The sequence below is a fragment of the Prionailurus viverrinus genome, chromosome D1, assembly GCF_022837055.1.
Source record: "Prionailurus viverrinus isolate Anna chromosome D1, UM_Priviv_1.0, whole genome shotgun sequence".
NCBI lineage: Eukaryota > Metazoa > Chordata > Mammalia > Carnivora > Felidae > Prionailurus > Prionailurus viverrinus.
The window spans coordinates 99,537,020-99,557,201 of record NC_062570.1 but is presented as its reverse complement, the minus strand read 5'-3'; the positions used below and the strand labels follow the sequence as shown (position 1 = coordinate 99,557,201).

The 20,182-nt window shown below is 52.2% G+C and overlaps 2 protein-coding genes across 7 annotated transcripts in view; one reads left to right on the top strand and one right to left on the bottom strand.

The window, feature by feature from the left end:
• The first annotated feature begins 64 nt into the window (after positions 1-64).
• Positions 65-10,746, top strand: ARFGAP2 (ADP ribosylation factor GTPase activating protein 2). 5 transcript variants are annotated; one of them, XM_047877061.1, is made up of 17 exons: positions 80-231; positions 403-521; positions 1,086-1,158; positions 1,678-1,809; positions 1,897-1,977; positions 2,815-2,896; positions 3,207-3,263; positions 3,949-3,966; positions 4,343-4,395; positions 4,829-4,965; positions 5,067-5,198; positions 7,133-7,261; positions 7,341-7,475; positions 8,455-8,581; positions 8,742-8,835; positions 8,956-9,074; positions 9,525-10,746. In XM_047877061.1, exons 1-17 carry the CDS (start codon positions 160-162, stop codon positions 9,543-9,545), a joined length of 1,581 nt encoding a protein of 526 aa, XP_047733017.1. In that variant the 5' UTR covers positions 80-159; the 3' UTR covers positions 9,546-10,746. The 5 variants fall into 5 exon arrangements, 4 of the variants coding, with proteins under 4 accessions (XP_047733017.1, XP_047733016.1, XP_047733018.1 ...); XM_047877060.1 differs by having other exon boundaries at positions 3,925-3,966; XM_047877062.1 differs by lacking the exon at positions 3,949-3,966 and having other exon boundaries at positions 84-231.
• Positions 10,678-20,182, bottom strand: part of CSTPP1 (centriolar satellite-associated tubulin polyglutamylase complex regulator 1) — a 200,746-nt gene continuing 191,241 nt past the window's right edge. Inside the window, exons 5-9 of one of the 2 annotated variants that reach the window (XM_047877065.1) lie at positions 19,592-19,677; positions 17,387-17,582; positions 16,607-16,716; positions 13,220-13,283; positions 10,678-10,961 (exon numbers count right to left, since the gene is read on the bottom strand). In XM_047877065.1, the coding sequence (XP_047733021.1) occupies positions 10,802-10,961; positions 13,220-13,283; positions 16,607-16,716; positions 17,387-17,582; positions 19,592-19,677 (616 nt within the window). In that variant the 3' untranslated portion in view covers positions 10,678-10,801. Of the gene's footprint in view, positions 10,962-12,192; positions 12,948-13,219; positions 13,284-16,606; positions 16,717-17,386; positions 17,583-19,591; positions 19,678-20,182 lie in introns of those variants that run through there. The other variant, XM_047877064.1, reaches the window with a different exon arrangement.

The following is a 20,182-nucleotide window of genomic DNA, read 5'->3' as shown; positions in this document are numbered from 1 at the left end:
CGGTTCCGCCGGCCGCTCATTGGCCCAGAGCGGGACAAATCGCTCCGCCCCCGGCGGGTGGGGGCACTGCAGGAGCCGACCCGGTGCCCCGCCTTCCCGGCCGCGGATTGGCCCGCGACAGGACCCGTCGGTCGCGCTGGGGTCTGGGAAGGAGAGAAAATGGCGGCGGAACCGAGCAAGACCGAAATCCAGACTCTTTTTAAACGGCTTCGCGGGATTCCGACCAACAAGGTGCGCGAGCGGGAGGCGCGCGGGGTCTGGCGCCGGCGGAGATGGGACTCTCCCGTCTCCCCTGGGGCCTGAGGGAGGGAGAGGGGCGGGCGTGGGCTGTTTCCCTGGCGTGTCAGCGCCCGGCCTCGACTCGGGGCCCCTGACCATTGGCTCATCGCCTCCTCCACCCAGGCCTGCTTCGACTGTGGCGCCAAGAATCCGAGTTGGGCCAGCATCACATATGGTGTTTTCTTGTGCATTGACTGCTCCGGGGTGCACCGCTCCCTGGGCGTTCATCTCAGCTTCATCAGGTGGGGTCATCTTGCGGCTGCTGTGCTTCTACCCGGCCGGCCGGGGCTGTGTGCTCAGTAAGGGAGAGTAGCTGCCTCGACTGCCCGGCCAGGGAGGGGTCCGGTGGATCAGCACCGGAGGGAGCCGCCTGTGTGGGCCCCTTGTCACATAGGCAGTTTGTCTCCGTGTCTGGGTTAAAATATCCTTCTTTTCTGTTGGTTAAACTTGACACTCAGAGTATTCATTTTGGGGGAGAAGTTAGCTGCACTGACCTTGTTGCTGAATGTTGGTCGAGTATGTCTGAAGTGAGACTATGACTGTCCTTAAGGGGAAAGCCAAATTCAAGCTTGAGTGCCTGAGAATTCGACCCCGTTTTGGATCTGGAAAATAATTAGCACCTTTTTGACTAGACAATTGAAGAGCAAACTTTTTCATAGACAAGTTAGAGTGGAGGAAGTAGGGTGGTGGCTGATTAATGTTTCCTGGGCGCCTACTGAAGCCCCAGGCCAAATGACAGGTGTGGGTCTGCCAGGGAAGCGTCTCCTGATACCTGCTGGTGGGTGACACGCAGCCCTTGCACACAGGTCCACAGAGTTGGATTCCAACTGGAACTGGTTCCAGCTGAGGTGTATGCAGGTCGGCGGGAATGCCAACGCGGTAAAGCTCCTTCTTACCATCTTCCCCGCTCCCATTCTTCTGCTTGGGTAGTAACTTTACAGTGTCTTCCTAGGAGGGCCCTGTCACTATCTCTTTTCAGAGGATTTTCTGGTCTATACCAACACTGCACACTATTCTCTAAACTTGGAAATTGGTTATTGTTCATCTCAAATAGGCTTTGGATTCAACAAAACTGGACAGATGTTCTTGGGGGAAAGGCTAGGGGAGTTGGGGCCTCCACAGTCATCCAGATCTTGTGAGCCTAGATCACAAGTATGATGGGTATGGCATGCTATCCTCAGGCAGGGTTGAGTAAGGGCTGAGGTTCAGTCAGTCATCTCTGAGGATGGGAGGTTGTTTTTCTGCAGGAATTTCTGAGGAACTTTACCTCTGTGAAAAACTGCCTGTGTCAGTAGGGTGTATTGTGTGTAAATAATAATTGGACTGTTACAAGGAGGTGCCTCTTTTGCTTTGGGGGAATCACCTGTAGCATACTCTCCTCTCTTCTTTGCTCCCCAGACAGCTTTCTTCCGCCAACATGGATGTACAGCCAGTGATGCCAACACCAAATATAATAGCCGAGCTGCTCAGATGTATCGGGAAAAGATCCGGCAGCTGGGGAGTGCAGCCCTGGCTAGGCATGGCACTGATGTAAGTGCCTGTTCCCTGGGGCTAGGGTCGTGGGGTGAGTGGGAATATTCAGAGCCCTGGGTTTCAAGGGTGTCTTCTTCCTTCTAGCTTTGGATAGACAATATGAGTAGTGCTCCCAGTCACTCCCCAGAGAAGAAGGACTCTGATTTCTTCACGGAACACACTCAAGTGAGTGCCCACAAGGAATGTTTCTCATGATGTTGGCAGGTGGTTTACTTAACCAAGGCCAAGGCCTTCTGTGATCATGGGCATGGAGTCCATTCACCTTGGTGTAATACTTCAGACAGAGAGTGTCTGGGGCCCACTGCTTGGTAGGTCCAGATGTTTCTTCCTCTCATGAGTAGGCGTACAGTATGGCCCTCCTAAGGAATGGACCCCTGTAAACTGGGATAGTAGGGAGGAGGACCAGCTTCTTGAGGGCTCAAAAGATGTCAGGGGTTCCAGACAACTTTTCCTGGATTCTTTCCCCATAAGAAAGCCACTGCAGTTGGGGACAGGGAAAGGACTCTCTCATCAGCAACCCACCCCTGGGAGGAGGTTTCTCATCTACTGGCACTGGGTGCTGAAGTCAGACTCTCTTAGTTTGAATTCCTGCTCCTCCTGTCTTTAGCATTTCTAGGATGGTGGCTAAGTCACTTTACCTGTCAAAACCTGCGTCTCTAAAAGAGATGTATCTACCTCATAGGGTTTGTTGTGATCATTGAATGTATTTATATGTGAAAAGCCGTTAGACTTGTGCTTGGCATGTGATAAGTGCCTAATAGTTGTTAGTCGTGAAATTAGGGAACAGGCTCTGGCTGTAAGTAAATAGTGGAAGGGTGGAGGTGACTGTTAATTTCCTGTTTCTTTCTTCCATAGTCAACAGCAGTAGTCATTAAATTCTAGTCTCCATTTCTCATGGGCTTGGAGGAGAGCCTTATACCCACAAGGTACCTTTAGATTCTTCATACACCTTGCCAATAGAAATAGCTCATCAAAGCTTCTGTGATATGGCCTCTTTTTCAGCCCCCTGCCTGGAAAGAACCAGCCCCTGACCTAGCAGAGACCCAGGAGCCAGCCCCTTCTACAGAGATCAGTAGCCTGGCACGTGAGTTCAGTCTGGATTTCAACCAAGTGCCCTAGTCTTGGCAAAGGACTTGGAGCTAAGAATGGGACACCTGGCCAAGGGGATAAAAGTATGTGTATGTGTGGGGGTTCCTATATTTCTCAGTGGGCTAGGATTCATTTCAATCCCTTGGAGGATTGAATCATCATTCAATCCCTTGGAGGATCCCTTTCATCTTTTGGTGGCCTCAGCAAGCTGAGGAAAGCCAGTCTTCCCCATTTTTGTCCCATCACTTCCCGTTAAGGGAAGCAAGCTTGTGCCTTAGACCTAATTCCCACCATTGCATCCACAGAGCCGGAGCACGGCCCCAACATGGACCTGCTTGGCACCTCACCCAAAGCCTCTCTAGGTCAGTATGCTACCTGGCAGGTGTGGGGTGACTGAGAGAGGGTGAGCCTCTAGGGCTCTTTTTGGATCTGGTGCTGCCTGGTCATGTGGACTGAGGCCCCAGGAAACAGCATTTGACCTCTCTGGAGTGGGGACTGGGATTGTATTGGTGGCTGTGGCATCAACTGCAAGGACTTTAGCACCAGGGCCTTTGAATTGATGAACCTGGAAGCTGGTGTACAAGGCCTGGGGTCTGCCTCTGGATGTGGAGCTGGGTCTGGCCAAAGTGTGGGGAGCCAGGATTGGACACCTAACCCTGGGGTCTGAGGCAGGATTGGCCTGTCTGGTCCATTTCATGGGATAGGGGTGTAGCTCTCACAGCTGGAGGCAAAGCTCCTTTCTTAGCTTGTCCTTGGCCTTTCAGCTCTTTTTTACTTTCCTTAGTGTTCTTTAGTCTCGGTTCAGGTTTGGACAGTATTTGCTGATCTCTGTTGTTCTGTTGACCCTTGGGGGTTGGGGCGGGAAGCTAATGGAATGACTGTGAAACCCCATGAGAAGGCTGGCGTGGCTTGGTCTAAAGTGAGACTCTAGAGCCCTCTGGGAAGAACTTTGGCCTCTGGGCTTGGGAGCTGTATGGAGGCTCTGGGGTGGGCCCCTTGTTAGCTGCAAGTCTTTTTCTCTAGAGTCCATGTGTCTGTCACCTAAAGGGGCCCTTCCTGCCAGAGGTAACCAACAGCTGTTTTGGGGATCTCAGCCCCTTGCATGTCAGCTCCCTGCTGTAGGAGCTGAGGCTGGCATTTAACATCTGCCTCCCTGCCTCGTAGTCTTTGTGTTGGTTCAGGGACTGTGACTATCTCTGGTACTTTGGGTCTAGGTTCTTGTGTCAGTCTGCTGGGAGTCTGTAACCTCCCCTAACTTTGTCTGTCTTTGGCTTGGACTATCCTAATGCCGTTGGTTGGAACCGGTGGGTGGCAGCTCTGCCTTCCTCTGCCTGAAGCTGTTGCCTAGAAGCTCTTGCCAAGAAGCTGCATGGTATGGGTTGAGCTGCTGTCTCTGACCTCCCTTTGTGTTCACTCATGCCCCATCTTCTTTCTCACACAGAACCGAGAACCTCCCTCATTGGCAAGAAGAAGCCAGCAGCCGCTAAGAAAGGGGTAGGTGGAGAGAGGCAGTATGGTGATGGTTAGGAGCTGGCATCAAATAGCTGGATTCACCCCTTGACCCTGCCGCTTACTGGCTGTATGACTTTAGCAAAGGTACTTTTCTGAACTTTATCAATGAAAGGGCTGTCAAGATGCCTGTCTTCAAGGGGCTCCTGGGAAGAGTCTTTGAGACTGTGCACATTGAGTGCCTGGCACATACTGGGCCTGGTCAGCCCTGAAGCTTCTGCTGTTGTGTGAGCCACCTCATGCCCAGCTCCAGCAGAACCACTGTTGTCCCTCTTGACCATGCTGGCTGGGCTCCTAGTTTTTACCTGAACTTAGGAAGGAATGCTTTCTTTGTGGGTGTGGCTAGAGGACCCATGCTTGGGAGGAAACCAAAGACATTTTGGTCGGCGAGACCCTCATCCCATGATTCTCCTCCCAGCTGGGTGCCAAGAAAGGCCTAGGGGCCCAGAAGGTGAGCAGCCAGAGCTTCAGTGAGATCGAGCGGCAGGCCCAGGTGGCAGAGAAGCTCCGTGAGCAGCAGGCAGCTGATGCCAAGAAGCAGGCTGAGGAGTCCATGTGAGTGTTTGCCAGAGGGACCTCAGCTCCCGTGGGGTTGGGTGGGCAGGTAGGACAGGTCAGGATGGGTGTCTGCCCCTGACATGTTTGTTCCCTCCAAGGGTTGCCTCTATGCGCCTGGCCTACCAGGAACTCCAGATTGACCGTAAGAAGGAGGAGAAGAAGCTACAGAATCTGGAAGGGAAGAAGCGAGAACAGGCAGAGAGGTTGGGCATGGGCTTGGTGTCCCGCAGGTGAGGCTCAGCTCTGGGGTGTGGCAGGGAAGTGCCGCTGTTCTCCCCAGAGCCGCTGCAAATCCTTCCCAGCAGTTTGGGTTTTTAGGCTCAGTCTTCCTCCGAGGCTAAACAGATAGATGGTTTTGCTTATTGTCTTAAAGTGGCCTAGTACAATGTTTGTCACAGAGTAGGTATATGCTTAGTGTTTGTTAAATGAAGGAAACACAGGATCAGATGCTTGTTTGATATACCCAAGAGGGTAGGGTGTGTTGTGTAATGGGGGTGCTAATGGCACTTTTGGTGGGACATTTCTTTATTTTTCAAGACCTCCCTAAGAATTACAAGGCTTTTAGCATTCTTAAGCCCTGTCCACTAAAGGCCATTGCTGCCAGACACGCTAACGCCTGGAAATACCCCCAGACAATGCCCTTTGGCATTGACAATATCCTTCCTATTTCAGGACCACTGGGTTTGTGTTGCTGTGGTTTCTTAAAAACAAAACAAAGACTGCAAACCAGTTCTATTATGCATTTTGTTTGCTTTACACTAAGAGCTCACGTTTAGAGATTTCGGTAACACTAGACTTTTGATCTCGCTTAAAAATCGGAACATCAGACAGCACTGGGGCCAGCAATCCTGGCTACAGCGGGCTTGTGCTAAGTGCTGGCTCTTTCTTTCGAGGGGGTGTGAGCTCTGCCATTGGCTTTATTTACTTAAATACAACAGTCCTGTGCAGGAGGTATTACTATGTCTTTTCACAGGTGAGAGAATTGACTTACAGCAAGTAAGCAACTTGCCCGAAGCCCACGAATCTAGTAATTGGCACCACTAGATTTTGAACATAGAACTACTGATGGCAAATTCAGCATTCAGGGCCTTTATACTCCACTTCTCTGAAAGAAGATAAGGCTGGCTATTTCTGCTTAATCTTTCAGAACACGTACTAGTTAGATTTAAATTATTCCATTTCAGTCTGTGTGCTGCTTGTGTAACCCACAGCTAATCAGAGAAACATAAAATTTTACTCCCAGGAAGGACTTTAGATCTCCTCCCCTTCCCTGTTTTGGTCACAGGAATTACTGGGTTAAAGGGTATGAACAATTTTTTCAGCTGTTGTTTTCTTTTTTCTTTTTTCTTTTTTTGCAGTGCAATAGAATCTTTATTTAAACTCTGCCAACTCTGTTTAATGCCCTATTGTAAAATATTCACTGTTTGGGGTTCTGTCAGCTAAAAGCTATAGTGTTTTTTTTGTTTGTTTGTTTTTTGAGATTTTTTTTAATGAGTTTACTTAAGTGAAATTAATCCTTAAAATGCCTCTGTGGAGCATGACACAGGATGAAAGTGAGGCATGAAGAGTTAGTACCTCTTGCCCAACTCACTGCCTCTTCTCACTGGGATACCATACAGCAGTCCCAGGGCTTCGTGCATATAGCCAGGCTGTGTACTTTGAAATACTTTCATCTTTCAAAAAAAAAGGCGGGGTGGTGTAGGGTTAGGACAATTAAGGACTCATTCTTTGATGCCATCGGACTCCTTTCCCTGGTTCTGGGGCATTTTTCATCTTTTCCATGTGTATGTGTTCATCTGGGTGAAGGATGCGGCTTATGATACAGCAAGTCTGCTGAGTTGTTTCCAAGGGCAAAAGAGCGCTATCATTTGGTGCACATCCTCATTAAAATTATAACAGGCAAACGGTGCTTTGTGAGGGAAGCCCTGCTTTGAGAAAACAAAGCTGATGTGTGCACCGTTGAGCGTGTGCTCCAGCTCAGCGGGGTTCCTAGCACTCCCTGCTGGGTCTGGCCCTGTGCCTGTGCACAGGCAGGGGGAGACGGCTCTGGGTGATGCCCAGTGAAAGAGAACCCAGGTTTCTGCCAGCAGCTGGGCATCTTCTCTTGTGTAGTGACACTGTTGCTCATACCTGCCCTTGGGCCTGGCTCTGCTTGTCTCCACAGCTCTGTCTCCCACTCGGTGCTGTCTGAGATGCAGGTGATTGAGCAGGAAACCCCAGTGAGTGCAAAATCCTCCCGCTCGCAGCTGGACTTGTTTGATGATGTCGGTACTTTCGCCTCTGGACCCCCAAAGTAAGGCTGTTGTTGGGGTGCAGACTTGGCCACCATGTTCCTCATCAGGCTTCTCTGAGCTACTCTACTGTCTCACTAGGTACAAGGACAACCCCTTTTCCTTGGGGGAAAGTTTCAGTTCCCGCTGGGATACAGATACCGCCTGGGGTATGGACAGGATGGAGGAGAAGGAGCCAGAAGTGACCGTCTCAAGCATCCGGCCTATTTCAGAAAGGTGGAGTGGGCAGGGGCAACACTGTCCCGTAGGATTTTTCTGTGGTGATGGAAATTCTGTACCTGCACTGTCCAGTGTGATGACCACTGACTGTGTGCCTACTGAGCTCCTCAGATGTGGCCATTGTAACTGAAGAACTGAAATTTGTAACTTAATTTTAATAAATTTAAGTAGCCACATGTGGCTAGTGGCTACCAAGATTAGGTAGTACAGGAATTAGGCTTTGGTTTGAATTTTGCTTTATCATCACAGAAAGCCTAGCAGCTTCTTTTGTTCAAGATCTGTTTCTCTGGCAAGAGGGGCCTGATTTTGTGCTTCAGTCCTGAACACTCAGGGGTATGTGTCTCTGGCCACCATGTTCCTTGTTTTTTTAAAAGCCTATCTTATGTCAGTCTGGGCAATGTTTAACTAACAAATTACCCGCACAACATTTGTAAAATGGGGGACATAAGTAATGACTTCACAGGGCCGTTGGAAGGATTAAAAGTAATGAAACTTACAAAGCACCTAGGCCAGTGTCTCTGCTCGTCAGTGGTAGATAGGAGTGACCATACACTTTTAGGTCCACACTGGGATGCTTTTGAGAGTGGAAATGCCAGAAGAGTAGGTATAAACTCAGGCCAGCTGAGACATACGGTCACTGTAGTGTTAGGCCACTTGTAACTAGGAGTAGACTGGCAGTAGTGATCCTCGGACATCCGAGACTTTGACGAAGCTCTAGTGGTTTGGGGCAGAACCCTAATGTATTTCCATGCCACCTAGTAGAGTGAACGTAAGCTGTCTGTGCCTTGGCTTCGGTGTGGAGAAGAGAAGGGCCTTGTCCAGGGGAGAGGGCCCAGAGCCATAGCCAGGTGGGCCATTGTAAGCATCCACAGAAGGCCACTGGTGCTTTTTTTGGCCTCTGTTAGTAATGGGATTAGTAATACTAGGCTCTGACAGTAATGGGAAGGATCAGAGCTATCCCACATCCACCCCTCAGAGTCACAAACAGAAGGGAAGTGGAAAGCCGGAGCTCAGGCCTCGAGTCCAGTGAAGCACGTCAGAAATTTGCAGGAGCCAAAGCCATCTCATCGGACATGTTCTTTGGGCGGGAGGTGGATGCCGAGGTAAGTAGGGTTGTCCACCCTGAGCCTGGAGGCAGCAGGTGGAGTAAGAGCTTCCTCCTTGCCACTGCTTTGGGCTTTAGCACCAGGGTGTCTTGGCCGATAAGGAGTGCTTGACTCATCGGCCAAAAGATCTCCAGGTCTTTCCCTTTCTTCACCACAGCATGAAGCCAGGTCTCGTCTCCAGCAGCTCTCGGGTAGTAGTGCCATCAGCTCTTCTGACCTCTTCGGGGACATGGATGGAGCTCATGGAGCAGGTAGGGCCCTGGCGGTAAGGTGCATGCCAGGCAAGGCCCGTGGGCAGAGCTGGAGGGCCCTGTGGGCTGGGAAGGGCTTCCTGCAGGGCTTCCAGACTACCCTTTCCCTTGCTTTTACAGGTAGCGTATCTCTGGGCAACGTGCTCCCCACAGCTGACATTGCCCAGTTTAAGCAGGGTGTCAAGTCTGTGGCCGGGAAGATGGCTGTGCTGGCCAATGGCGTGATGAATTCTTTGCAGGTGAGGCTAGGGCTGCTTGACCTGGGGCGGGAGGGTAAAGCGCTATAGAGTAGTGCTTGGGGGTTGGCCGCCTCCACCACATCCAGACACTGCTGCTGGGTAGCTCCTGAGCCTGAAAGAGAGCCTTTTCTTTTCCTGGAGAGGCAGCTTCCTTCCTTTGAGCTTGGTACCAGGGCTCGGCCTCCCTAAGATGCTGCCATGTCTGCACGGATTTCCGCAGCCTTGTCACCTTACTTCTCTCTCTCCTCCCTCCCCAGCTTCAAGATTAGGCAGGGCTTCCCCCTTGGGATCTTGTCACAACCCCTTTCCTGAGTCACAATAAAATACAAAACAGTCTCTGCCATGTGAGATTGGTGCCTGATTCCCCGGAGTACCCTAGTCTTGCAGGGGCGTGTTGCAGGAAAGCTGCAGGTGAGAGACTGACTTTGTTTTTTCTTTCCCTCTCCCCAGGATCGCTATGGTTCCTACTGATCCAGGTGCCACGGCTCAGGCATATGGTGGCGACAGCAGCAAACCCCCCATGATTCCAAGGCCAGGGGCGCTTGCCTTGTGGAAGCTGGGGAGGAATTGTTACTTTATATGTGTTGTGTGTGAGTGGGGTGGCCTTTGAGGATCTCGGGTGAGGGGGATGGGTGGTTCCAGCCTTCACCTCAGCCTGTAGACTGAGCCCTTTTATTCTCCTCCCCTCATACCCCCTCCCCTGTGTGCTAGATTACTGTCCTTTGGTCCTGCCCCCAAGCTGCTGCTCGTCCTGCCACACTGGGAGCGAGGGGAGGAGTTTCCTCAGGAGGGTTTATTCTGGGCCCAGCCCTTCCCCAAGTAGGGAAAGTGAGAAGTGTAAGGCTTTTTGGCCAGCTCTAGGATCCTTCCAGGTTGTCTGGGGTTTGGTCCCCATCCTCTGGAACCAGTGGGCAGGTCTAGAAAGAGTTCTGCTATAGACCAGCCCCAGGGTAGGGAGGCTGCTCCAGTGGCCTCTTCTGGGTCCCAGGAGAGGGCAGGGGAGGGGAAGGACCTTCGTCTGGGCCTTCTTAAGGGCTAGAAACTTTACCCGCTACTGAAAGGTTTCATTTGGGATCAGACTTGAGGCCCGAGTGATCTTCTCCTGTCTCACCACCCCTTTTTACAGTGATCACTTGAGGGATACTTCTCCTGGGTGTCTCGGAGTCCTTCCATACCATCTATTGTGGAGCACAGGACCCTCTGTCCCTTCTTCCCCTGCTTGGTGTGGCCATGGTGGGTCTCATCTGCCCTGTGCCCTGCTCTGGATGCTGTGAGCGTAATGCTGGCCAAGGAAGCAGAGGACATGAGGGACAGAAACAGGCTCTTGGGGCTCAACTTTCTTCTGTGTCATCCTGGTCTTAGGGGGGCCTGGACAGCACCCCACCACTGAGAGCTTGAGGCACCTACAGAGCTGCACGCCTTGCCCCCTGGCCACTAGGCCATGTACTGTGTCATCCTTGGTGCCATCTTCCCCTGCTGTGCTGACAGTCTGGGCCCACCCTGCCCCCTGTGGGTTTGGGGTTGGGCTCCCAAGCAACACAGACCATTCTTCCCTACCCCCCCCCCCCCCCCCCCCCCAAAGGGACTTGACTTTCTTTCTGGACTGTTTGTATTGAAACAGAGTGGTGTCAAATAAAGCCTTGACAGGGCCCAGGGCCACTGTTGATCTGAATCAAGTAGTGTCCTCTCTGGATCCTTGCCTCCCTGCCCAGCGCAGGCCCCTGGCCTCACTCTCTGGGCTCCCACCGATATGGGTAGGGCGTCGGTGCTGAAGCTGAGGGCACTCTCTCCAGGGCCTCCAGCTTGTCTCTTCTCTGAAAGCCAAAGGCCCCTGGCTCCTTGGCCCTGTGCTGCCGCGAGGTCCGGTGCAGCCTCGACCTCACCACCCTGTTGCACGCGGAGGAAAGAGCTGGTGTTAGTTGGCCCTTTAACTCATCTACTGAGCCATACTGCTGTGGGCAGGTGAGCAGCCTAGCAGCTCTGGACCTCATCCCAGCAGTCAGCTTGACTGGGGTGTGCTTCTCAGTGGAGTTTAAAGACAAATGAAATGTACAGCCTTAATGGAACCATTTTAAATCCAGGAAGAAAGGGTGTGGGTGTGTATTACCCCCGGGCTTGGCAACTCTTTTCCCTTGTAGGGACTCCTGGAATACATATGGCACCTTAGGGGTCCTCAGGGTACAGGTATAAACCACTGGTCTGGGAGATGGATGATTAGAAAGGATGGGCAGAGGGGGCCATGGGGACTTTTAGTTACTGATTTCCAAAGTGTGGGTCTGGGCCTCCGGCTCTGGAGTCCTCTGGAGGGTTCATAATCCAGATTTCTGTGCCCCACCGCAAGCTGGAACTTGGTTAACTTGCATCGTAAACAAGCTCCCCATGTGATTCGGATGCACACCAGGATTTCTGAGCTGTCAATCAGCCAGAGGCTGGAGAGGAGGATGGGCCTGGAGAGTTCACGTGACTTGGAGCTTCAGTAGGACTGGAACTTCCAGCTCTGGCCTGGCACTCCAGGGCTCTGGGAGCCAGTTCCTGAAACTATTTAGGGGGGCTTCTCTGGGCAGGGATGAGCCCAGGATAATGTGTGTGCCCAGTGAGATGACCCCTGGCTTAGGAGGCAGGCTGCTCTGCTTGGGTCCCCGAGTGGCTTTTACTTTCTAGACAACTGCCCATTTCGGGAACTTGAAGACCACCTGTCCTTAACCTTCCTCCAGTCTTGGCTGGAAGCTTGTCTTCCTCAGGCCTGCCCATGGCTGCATCCCCACTGTCCCAGTCTCGAGCAGCTGCTTAACAAATGTTTAATGAAACTCTGGCTAGAAGACTCTGCAGTGCTAACCCTTTGGGGTCAGCGTCTTTTGAGTTCTGAACCTGGCCTCGAACCCTCTGGGCTTGTTTTCTGAAGGCCCATTCCAGCTGTGAGCATCTTTCCTTTGAGAGGCTGCTGTCCTGTGCCCGAGTTGAATCCCTCTTGGCTCATCTGAGGCTCGTCTCCAGGCTTGAGTGGTCCTCTGGCCCCTGCCTCCCAGTCCTGCTAGGATAGCTGGGACTCAGCACCCAAAACCCAAACTCGCCCCTTCCCTTCACCCGCTCAGTGTAGTGGCTTTAGACTCACCACTTACTGGATACAAGGGACTTTATTCATTTAACATACTTAACTATTAGACACAGAGGAGACTTGAAGCAGTTTTTGAAAGTGGAATTGTCTTCTTGCCTACCCTTCATCCTATCATGGTAGTGGCTCTTCCTCCAGCAGAAGGCTACCATGTTTATGTCCACCCCATACTTGCATCACTGGTGTTGCCCTTGACCATGCAAGGCCCTGCATGGTTATTCATGGTCTCTCCCCTTCCTGGAGTTGCTGTGAGGAGACCACCTTTATGCAGGGACTGTCAGCAAAAGACTAAAGCCAAGTCACCTCCTGGTGGCTTCAGCTCAGTCTGCTGTCAGCTTGGGGCCTGCCTAAAGCACAGAGGCTGACAGAGCCAAGGAGAGTAGGCTGTTACTTTTCAGGGTCACTGCTTGGCTTGGCTGATACCAGAACCCCTCTGGCTGGTCTTTGGGCTTGGGCTGTTGTTATTCAAGCTTTTCACCAGCAGAGGGCAGCATGGCACAGGAGTGGGAGAGGAGGATGGCTGGGAGTCCCAAGGGCTAGGTAGGTGGGAGCTGGATACAGGCGTTGTGGACAGGACCCTTCAGACTCAAGTCTCGGACTCGTCCGTCTCTTCAGTGGAGCCATCGCTCTCTGCATCCATCTTGCGGGCATGATGGAGGGGTCTCCAGGGGGAGCCAACCCGGGGAGGGGTTCGGGAAGGCAGGCAGCTGGCCTCCGGATTGGCAGTGGCCGAGTTGACCAGGCCTGGGATCTGGACAAGCCTGAAGGAGGGAAGAAGCCCAGAAGGCAGCCAGGTGCTTCCTCTCTAGAGACCAGGACCTCCATGCTCACTCTTGAATCTGGATGAAACCATGGGCTGTATTCCCAAAGGACTCAAAGAGAGGCTACCTCAGGCCTCTGCTGGCGCCCAAACCCTTCCCTGAATGATGGGGATGTTGCGGACAAGCACTGTCACCCACAATAGGACACTGCCAGGTCCGACTGAGGTATAGCCTTCCCACAAGGGGGCAGCCTCTTCCCACCTGACACTTACAGTCGTTCCAGCTCCTCATCCATGGCTGGGTCGTGCATTAGGTCTCCTTTGTCAGGCAAAGCTCCTAGGACAAAATTGGGGGGCACAAAACTTACTCTGAGTGTCTTTCAGGCAGGCTCCAGTCAGACAGCTCCATTCCCAGCAGGTGCCTCCATGCCCCTCACCTTCATGTCTACCTACTCTGCTGACCCGGGGAGGGCTGATCTAAAAGATTTAAGAAAGAGCAGCTCTTTCTAAAAAAAATTTAAAGTAGGTTCCACACCCAGCATGGAGCCCAACTCAGGGCTTGAGCTCACGACTCTTGAGATCAAGACCTGAGCTGAGATCAAGAGTTGGACACAACTGACTGAGCCCCTTGGTGCACCCTAAGGTGTCCCTTAAAAAAAATTCTTTTTAGGGGCGCCTGGGTGGCTCAGTCGGTTGGGCGGCCGACTTCAGCTCAGTTCACAATCTCGCGGTCCGTGAGTTCGAGCCCCGCGTCGGGCTCTGTGCTGACAGCTCAGAGCCTGGAGTCTGTTTCAGATTCTGTGTCTCCCTCTCTCTGACCCTCCCCCGTTCATGCTCTGTCTCAAAAATAGATAAACGTTAAAAAAAAAAAAAGAGTCTAAAAAATTTTTCAAAAAAAAATTCTTTTTATTTTTAAGTATAGTTGACACCTAATGTTACATTAGTTTCAGGTGTACAACATAGTGGCTCACCGTCTCTACACGTTATGCTGTGCTCACCACGAGTGTAGCTACCATCTGTCACCATACAGCACTATTCTAGTATCATTGGCTGTGTTCCCTGTGCTGTATCTTTTAATCCCGTGACTTGTCCAAGGGGGAAGAGCTCTTAAGAAAAGTTTAAAACGAGAACTGCTGTGGGGGCAGGAAGTTGGGGCTACTTATAAATTCAGTGAACCTGTGCCTACCCTCTCCAACTCGGGACAAGAATCACAGCTATGAGACATCCCCAAACCTCAAGGTCACTGCACCAACAGGGCAATCTCCTTCCAAGATTAGGTGGTGGGCTGTGAGCTGTGTAGGGGGCTCAGTTCCTTCCTTGAGTCCCCAGATACTGGGCTGAAAAGGAGCCAGAGACACAGAGTATGGGCCAGCTAATCCCCCCAAACCAGAAATTATCTAGTTTTGTGCCCCCAAATCAGAGTGACCTCACTTTAGAGACAGAATGGTTAATATTGGTGCCTTAGCTCCTCAAGATGGTCTTGGGGGTGAGAAAAGAAGGCTGGGTCAGAATCAGACCAAAGTCTTGCATGGCGGGGAGCTGCCAGGTGGGGGTGGGGGGTGGGGGGTGGGGGGTGGGATCTGCCTCATCTCTGCTCAGCCGCAATCTCTCTGAGCTGGTTCCCTCAGCTACAAACCAAAGGAAGTAATGCTTTGATACTGGGGATGGTGAGAGGAGACAGTCTTGGATATTCCTTGGAGCCGTTAACAGTGGAGGGAAGGGGGAGCTGAAGTCTGCAGATGGAAAGATTCTCGCCAGCAAACTGTTCAGGGGAAAAGCCCACTGGTGGTCAGGACATAGATTTGGCAGTTAACAATGCTGGTGTCCAGAAAGCCACAATCTTAAACTTACCATCTGGCTCCAGTCCAATTCCCTACTTTTCCAGAGCTTTTCAGATGATGCCTCCTGGCCCCTTTTGCTCTTCCTTAGTGGTTCAAAGTGTGTCCCTCAGAGCCCTCTCATTTTGTGTGCATGAATGTGTGTGTGTGTGGGGGGGGGGGGGCGGGTGGCTTGAGGACTAAGGAACAGGACAACCCTTCTCCACAACTGGCTCCACCCTGGGGATCTCCAGATCTCTAGTTCCTACACTGGAGATGCAGGTGAGGGCAATGCTTCTCTCCATCTCCCACTCAACCCAGCCTGGCATTAGTGTTGGTAAAAGTGGTTGACTGAGTGCCCTTTTTTTTAAATTTTTTTTTCAACGTTTATTTATTTTTGGGACAGAGAGAGACAGAGCATGAACGGGGGAGGGGCAGAGAGAGAGAGAGAGAGAGACACAGAATCGGAAACAGGCTCCAGGCTCTGAGCCATCAGCCCAGAGCCTGACGCGGGGCTCGAACTCACGGACTGCAAGATCATGACCTGGCTGAAGTCGGACGCTTAACCGACTGCGCCACCCAGGCGCCCCAACTGAGTGCCCTTTTTAAAGGCCCTAGAAAAAGCGAGCACATGGGGTTAGTCCAGGCTGTGATCTTACCTAGTTAGCTTTTCCTTTCTCTTCCTATGGGCTGATTGGTGGAAAGGGAGGCAGGGCAGTCAGTTACCTAGGTGTATGAAAGAAACCCTAAGCCAACCCCACCCGCTGTCCCCTTACTCTTGACTTCTGACTCCTATTTGCCTTTCTACTCTGGTCCAGCCGGTGGTCTTGGCGACAGCGTCACTTAGTTGAGGGGTCCGTAGGCTCATGCACACCCCAAGCATCAACTCAGAATAACGAGGCTGCTAGGTAGCATCACGCCTCAGTAAGCCCTCCATCAGTCCTGCTGTGTGCATCCCGTGTGCATCCCCAGCAGGCTTCATACCACATAAGATCTAAAGCAACTAGTTTGTACTAGGCCTACAATGGCTGGCATTTAAAGAATGTTAAATTCCCTTCCCTTGACCCCATTCCCTCAAGTGGCCGGAGGAAGGGGAAGGTTATGTGTTTTTTGAGACTCAGGAACCTGGGGCCTCAAACACACCTGGATACCTCTTGAAGAGCGAGACAAATAACAATCCCTCCAGCTCTGGTGGATGGTGGCCGGGTGGCTCTTCCCTTGGGAGAGCAGCAGGTGTGAGAGGGAGAAGAGTGGGGTGGGTAGAGAAGGCCAGCCAGTGAGAATAGACGACAGACAGGAAAAACTAGGCCAGTACAGTCCTCTCTCTCCCCCCTTTTTTGCTCCCTTTCAGATTAATCAGGTTTTTTGTTTTTTTTTTTCTTTTTCTTTTTTCTTTCCAGCTGGGAAAAAAGGCCTCCCCAGACACACCTTTGCCCTGCTTACAAATGGGATTCAGGTCTCTTTGATATATAATCTCCAAAGCCACCCAGTAAATAGCCCTGTGTCTGCCCAACCTGCAGGCCACTCCCCAAAGCAGAGCTGGGGATTCTCTGGGGAGGGGCCAGCCACACCTCTGCCACAGAGAGGCTGCTTCATGTTGGGGCAGGGCTTTGGGAGGGGAAGGCTGTCCCTTACCATGGGAGTGTGAGAGGCCTAAGAGGGCACAGTCTTTCTTGTGCACGTTCTGGCTCCCTAGGTCTCAGAGTCTGGCCCTGAGAAGTCACGGTGCAGGTGGTGATATCCCCCCTCCTTCACGGGACCATGTCTGCCAATAGCAGCTGGCTCCTACATGGCTTAGTGTTGGGGGAGCAGGAGAGGCTAGCCATAGCTAGCTCTGGCTTACCCAGGGCTTGGTTGATTCCATGATGCTTTGAAAGAGCCACAAGGAATCCATAGAAGGTCAGTCTCTGAACATTGCTTAGTACCTCTTTGACAAGTGCTGGGGGTGGACAGCTAGAAGGGAGAATACAGATACGAGATTCAAAGACTAGCAAGTCTGACATCTTTTCATCCATACTTTAAGGCTTAGGAGGATGCCCAAAGCTGGGACTGAGGGACCCTGTGTTCTCTGGGGGTCCTAAAACCCTGGAGGAACATGGCAGATCTCTAGAAGCAAGGCCTTGACTGTGGACAGAAAGGGCTGGCATGTTGCCTAACTGGTGCTTTCACTAGGGGAGTGGGAGGGAGGGAACAGGGAAGAGGCAATGGATGGCAACCACATCTTGGAGGAGACCATAAACTGGCTGCTCTGTCTCTAAGGAGACTTCGTGCTACACGGGACAGCTTTAACCCTCCCTCTCTGCAGAGTGAATTCTTTGTACAGTGAATGTTTTCCCCTTCTCTCTTTGAAGCTAAGGCCAATCTATCTCCTGGCAAGGAGAAGGGGCCCAAGCTGGTCATCTACAGCTTGGAAGTGGAAGTGATCTTCCCTAAGTGAGCCACCTGGGATGTTGTTTGGTCAACAGCCTGGTCTGGGGCGGATGGCACTGTCCTCATTTATATATGACCATCAAGGGCTCTAGAAGCCCCGGATCCATCAGAACATCTGCTAGAGATCTGTTCCAGAGCCAGCAGCCCACAGTCCCTGGGGCTGAGGTGGGGGGTCTACGTACCCATTTCTTACCTGTACTTGTGCCGGTCACACAAGTTCTCCAGGCACTGGTAGAACAGTGATGCCTCCACTCCCTCCAACATACTAGCCTCGCCCAAGGTAGGTCGCTGGCGGTGTTGCCCACTGGATGATGTTGGCACAATCACTGTGTTGGGGTTCTTGCCTGCCAGCAGGTCCTGATAGATGGCAGCCACGCTCTCCAGGAATTCTGAGTACCATGATTGGGGAGGGAGGGGGTGGGCAGGTCAGGCAAGGAGGACACACTTCGTCCCTTCACTGGATCCTTTCTTTCCTGTTAACTCAGCTCCTCCCCAGCCTTGGCGCTCAGTGCTTGGTGGCTGGGAGCAGGAGCCCTCAACCTCGTGTGACCACCGCACTCATGAGCAATGATATGAACGTGTGTTTCAGCTCAGTGTCCCTCCTCCGGGGACTTGTTCCTAGACCAAGTAGAGGCCCTATTACATACTTTCAGAGCACCCTGTGCTTCTTTGTAGCACTGTTCCAACCATGAATTTTCTGAAAAATTGTTTGCTCTGCCTTCCAGCTGGAGCGGAAGATCCGTGTATAAAGGTAGGGATTGTGCCTTGTCAGCCTTCCTGCCCCAGCACCTAACACAGTGCTGGGCACATATTAAATTCTATACATACTTTTTTTTTTTTAATGTTTCTTTATTTTTGAGAGAGAGCGAGAGAGCGAGAGAGAGAGCGAGCATGAGCGCATGAGCAGGGAGAGGAGCAGAGAGAGAGGGAGATATAGAATCTGAAGCAGGCTCCAGGCCCGAGCTGTCAGCACAGAGCCCGATGTGGGGCTTGAACTCACAAGCGTGAGATCATGACCTGAGCCGCAGTCGGAAGCTCAACTGACTGAGCCACCCAGGCGCCCTACACGTACTCTTTAAAGAGCTAACGTGTGCACGCTTCCACTGGTGAGCCCCATCTCCCTTGCGAGGCCGCTTGCTTCTCTGACTCCGGAAAGCATGGCGGAATACCAGGGTGGAAAAGAACGCCACAAGCTGCTCATTTGTTACACATTTGGAAGTGTTTGCAAATGTTAGGAGTCGAGCCAGTGTTAGTAACCAGTGACTTGTGGCCCATTTCACCGCTGACTGGCACACACTGCTGCTGGCCGGCCCTGGGGCATTGCGAGAAGGCCCGGAAGGATCTCCCAGACACAGCTCCTCCTTCTCCAGGGCCCAGGAGCTTCAGGGAAATGGGAAATAGATGCCTGCAGCTGTTAAGAGCAGGTGGCAAGACCCCAGGCTCCAGCCCCTGCTGGTTCAGGCCCTTGGGCTGCCATCAAGAAAACAGAATGTGGCGCCTGAGAGAGGCCAGGGCTGGCTGTGGCCACCGGTTGGCAGGGAGGCCATGTCCAGGCTCCAAGGACAGCCTTCTGTTTACTGGAAGAGCCCGTTTGAAACAAGTTTGTTTACGGACACAGTCAGCAATTTCTGAACCCGACACCCCATTAGATGTCGTTGTGTGCTCTGTGGGAGCTGGTGTCCGTTTGTATTTATTCATCTATTTCTATTACACCTGATTCCAGAAAGGATTTAAGGGCACAGCTGGTGTGTATGGGGAGCAGAACGGGCATGTGAGTGAGACAGGACTGGTGTCTGCTTATTAAAAGTTGTGTGGGTGGGAGGATGCGTGCCCACACACGGGAGTCAGGGCCAAGGGAGATCACTGCCCCCTGGCGGCAGTGATACAGCACAGCGCCTAAGAGGACCGGCTCTGGAATGGGCCTTCCGTTCGGGTCTGGGCTCCACCACTCACTAGCTCTGAGACTTTGGCTCCTCACCTCTAAGCTTATCTCTGACAGGACCCATCTCTTAGGGCTGTCATAAGGATTAAAGTCAGTGCTCTGCCTGGCACATGGTAAGTTCTCCATAAATGGTGAATCTGTTGCGTACTGTTACAGTAGCGTGCATTGTTCTATTCATTGCCATTATCACCCAGATGGACTTGCCGCACTGCTGACTGCAAACACAGCGGTCTTCCGTGACTTGAGGAGGCGGAGAGAGTAGGCTCCGCAGACTGAATCTTGTGACCGCCTGCGGGAACTAGACATCCTGCCCGGGCCCCGTGGCGAAGCATGCTTCCACCGATGGGAGTGGGGGAGGGAAATGTGTGTGCCAGGCACCAGATGGAAAGGGTACCAGGGCAGGACAGGCAGATGTGGCCCTGGCAGGAGCCACATGGGGCCCTGGAAAGCTCTCACCTGAGTAGTAAAACTGGATCTGGAAGGCAAAAAGGAAATCTGAAAAAGACATCAAGCAGTCCATGGCGTCATCCATGAGCACAATCCTGAGGGGGGAAAGAGAGAGAAGATGTGAGAGAATGTGTCTGGGGGTGGGGATGGGGAGCACGTCAGTGAGCTCCTTCTGGGGCTACAGTCTTTCTTGGGGCAGCAAGACACTCGGGAAAGGTCCCCAAAGCCAGCTCCTCCCAGTCACCTCACTTCTCCATCACTTGGGCTCTGCCACCAAGCTGAACTGAGCACACGACCAAGGACAGGCTCCCGGGTCAGTCTCCGTGGCACCAGCTAGCGGATGGAGCATGGGGAGGAAGGAGGCGGGGGGCAGCAAGGAGAGGTGCAACTGTAATACAGCCAAGATTTCTTTTCATATACTTAAGCAGTAAATCCTTTCATCCAGCAGTGAGGACCATTTAGTTCAGAATAAATACAATTGGGCAGAAAAGGCAAAAAGAACAGCCAGGAAGCTTAAAGGGGTCTTGGCAAGTGGCACTGAGATTTAATAAGCTTCCAAGGGCCTAAGCGACTACAGGCACCTCCGTCCTGGGACACAGA

Coding starts and splice junctions, on each gene's coding strand:
- ARFGAP2 (XM_047877060.1), top strand. CDS start 160: ATGGCGGCGGAACCGAGCAAGACCGAAATCCAGACTCTTTTTAAACGG. Junction 1,159..1,677: donor TCGGCGGGAATGCCAACGCG/GTAAAGCTCCTT, acceptor TTTGCTCCCCAG/ACAGCTTTCTTCCGCCAACA. Junction 1,810..1,896: donor TGGCTAGGCATGGCACTGAT/GTAAGTGCCTGT, acceptor TCTTCCTTCTAG/CTTTGGATAGACAATATGAG.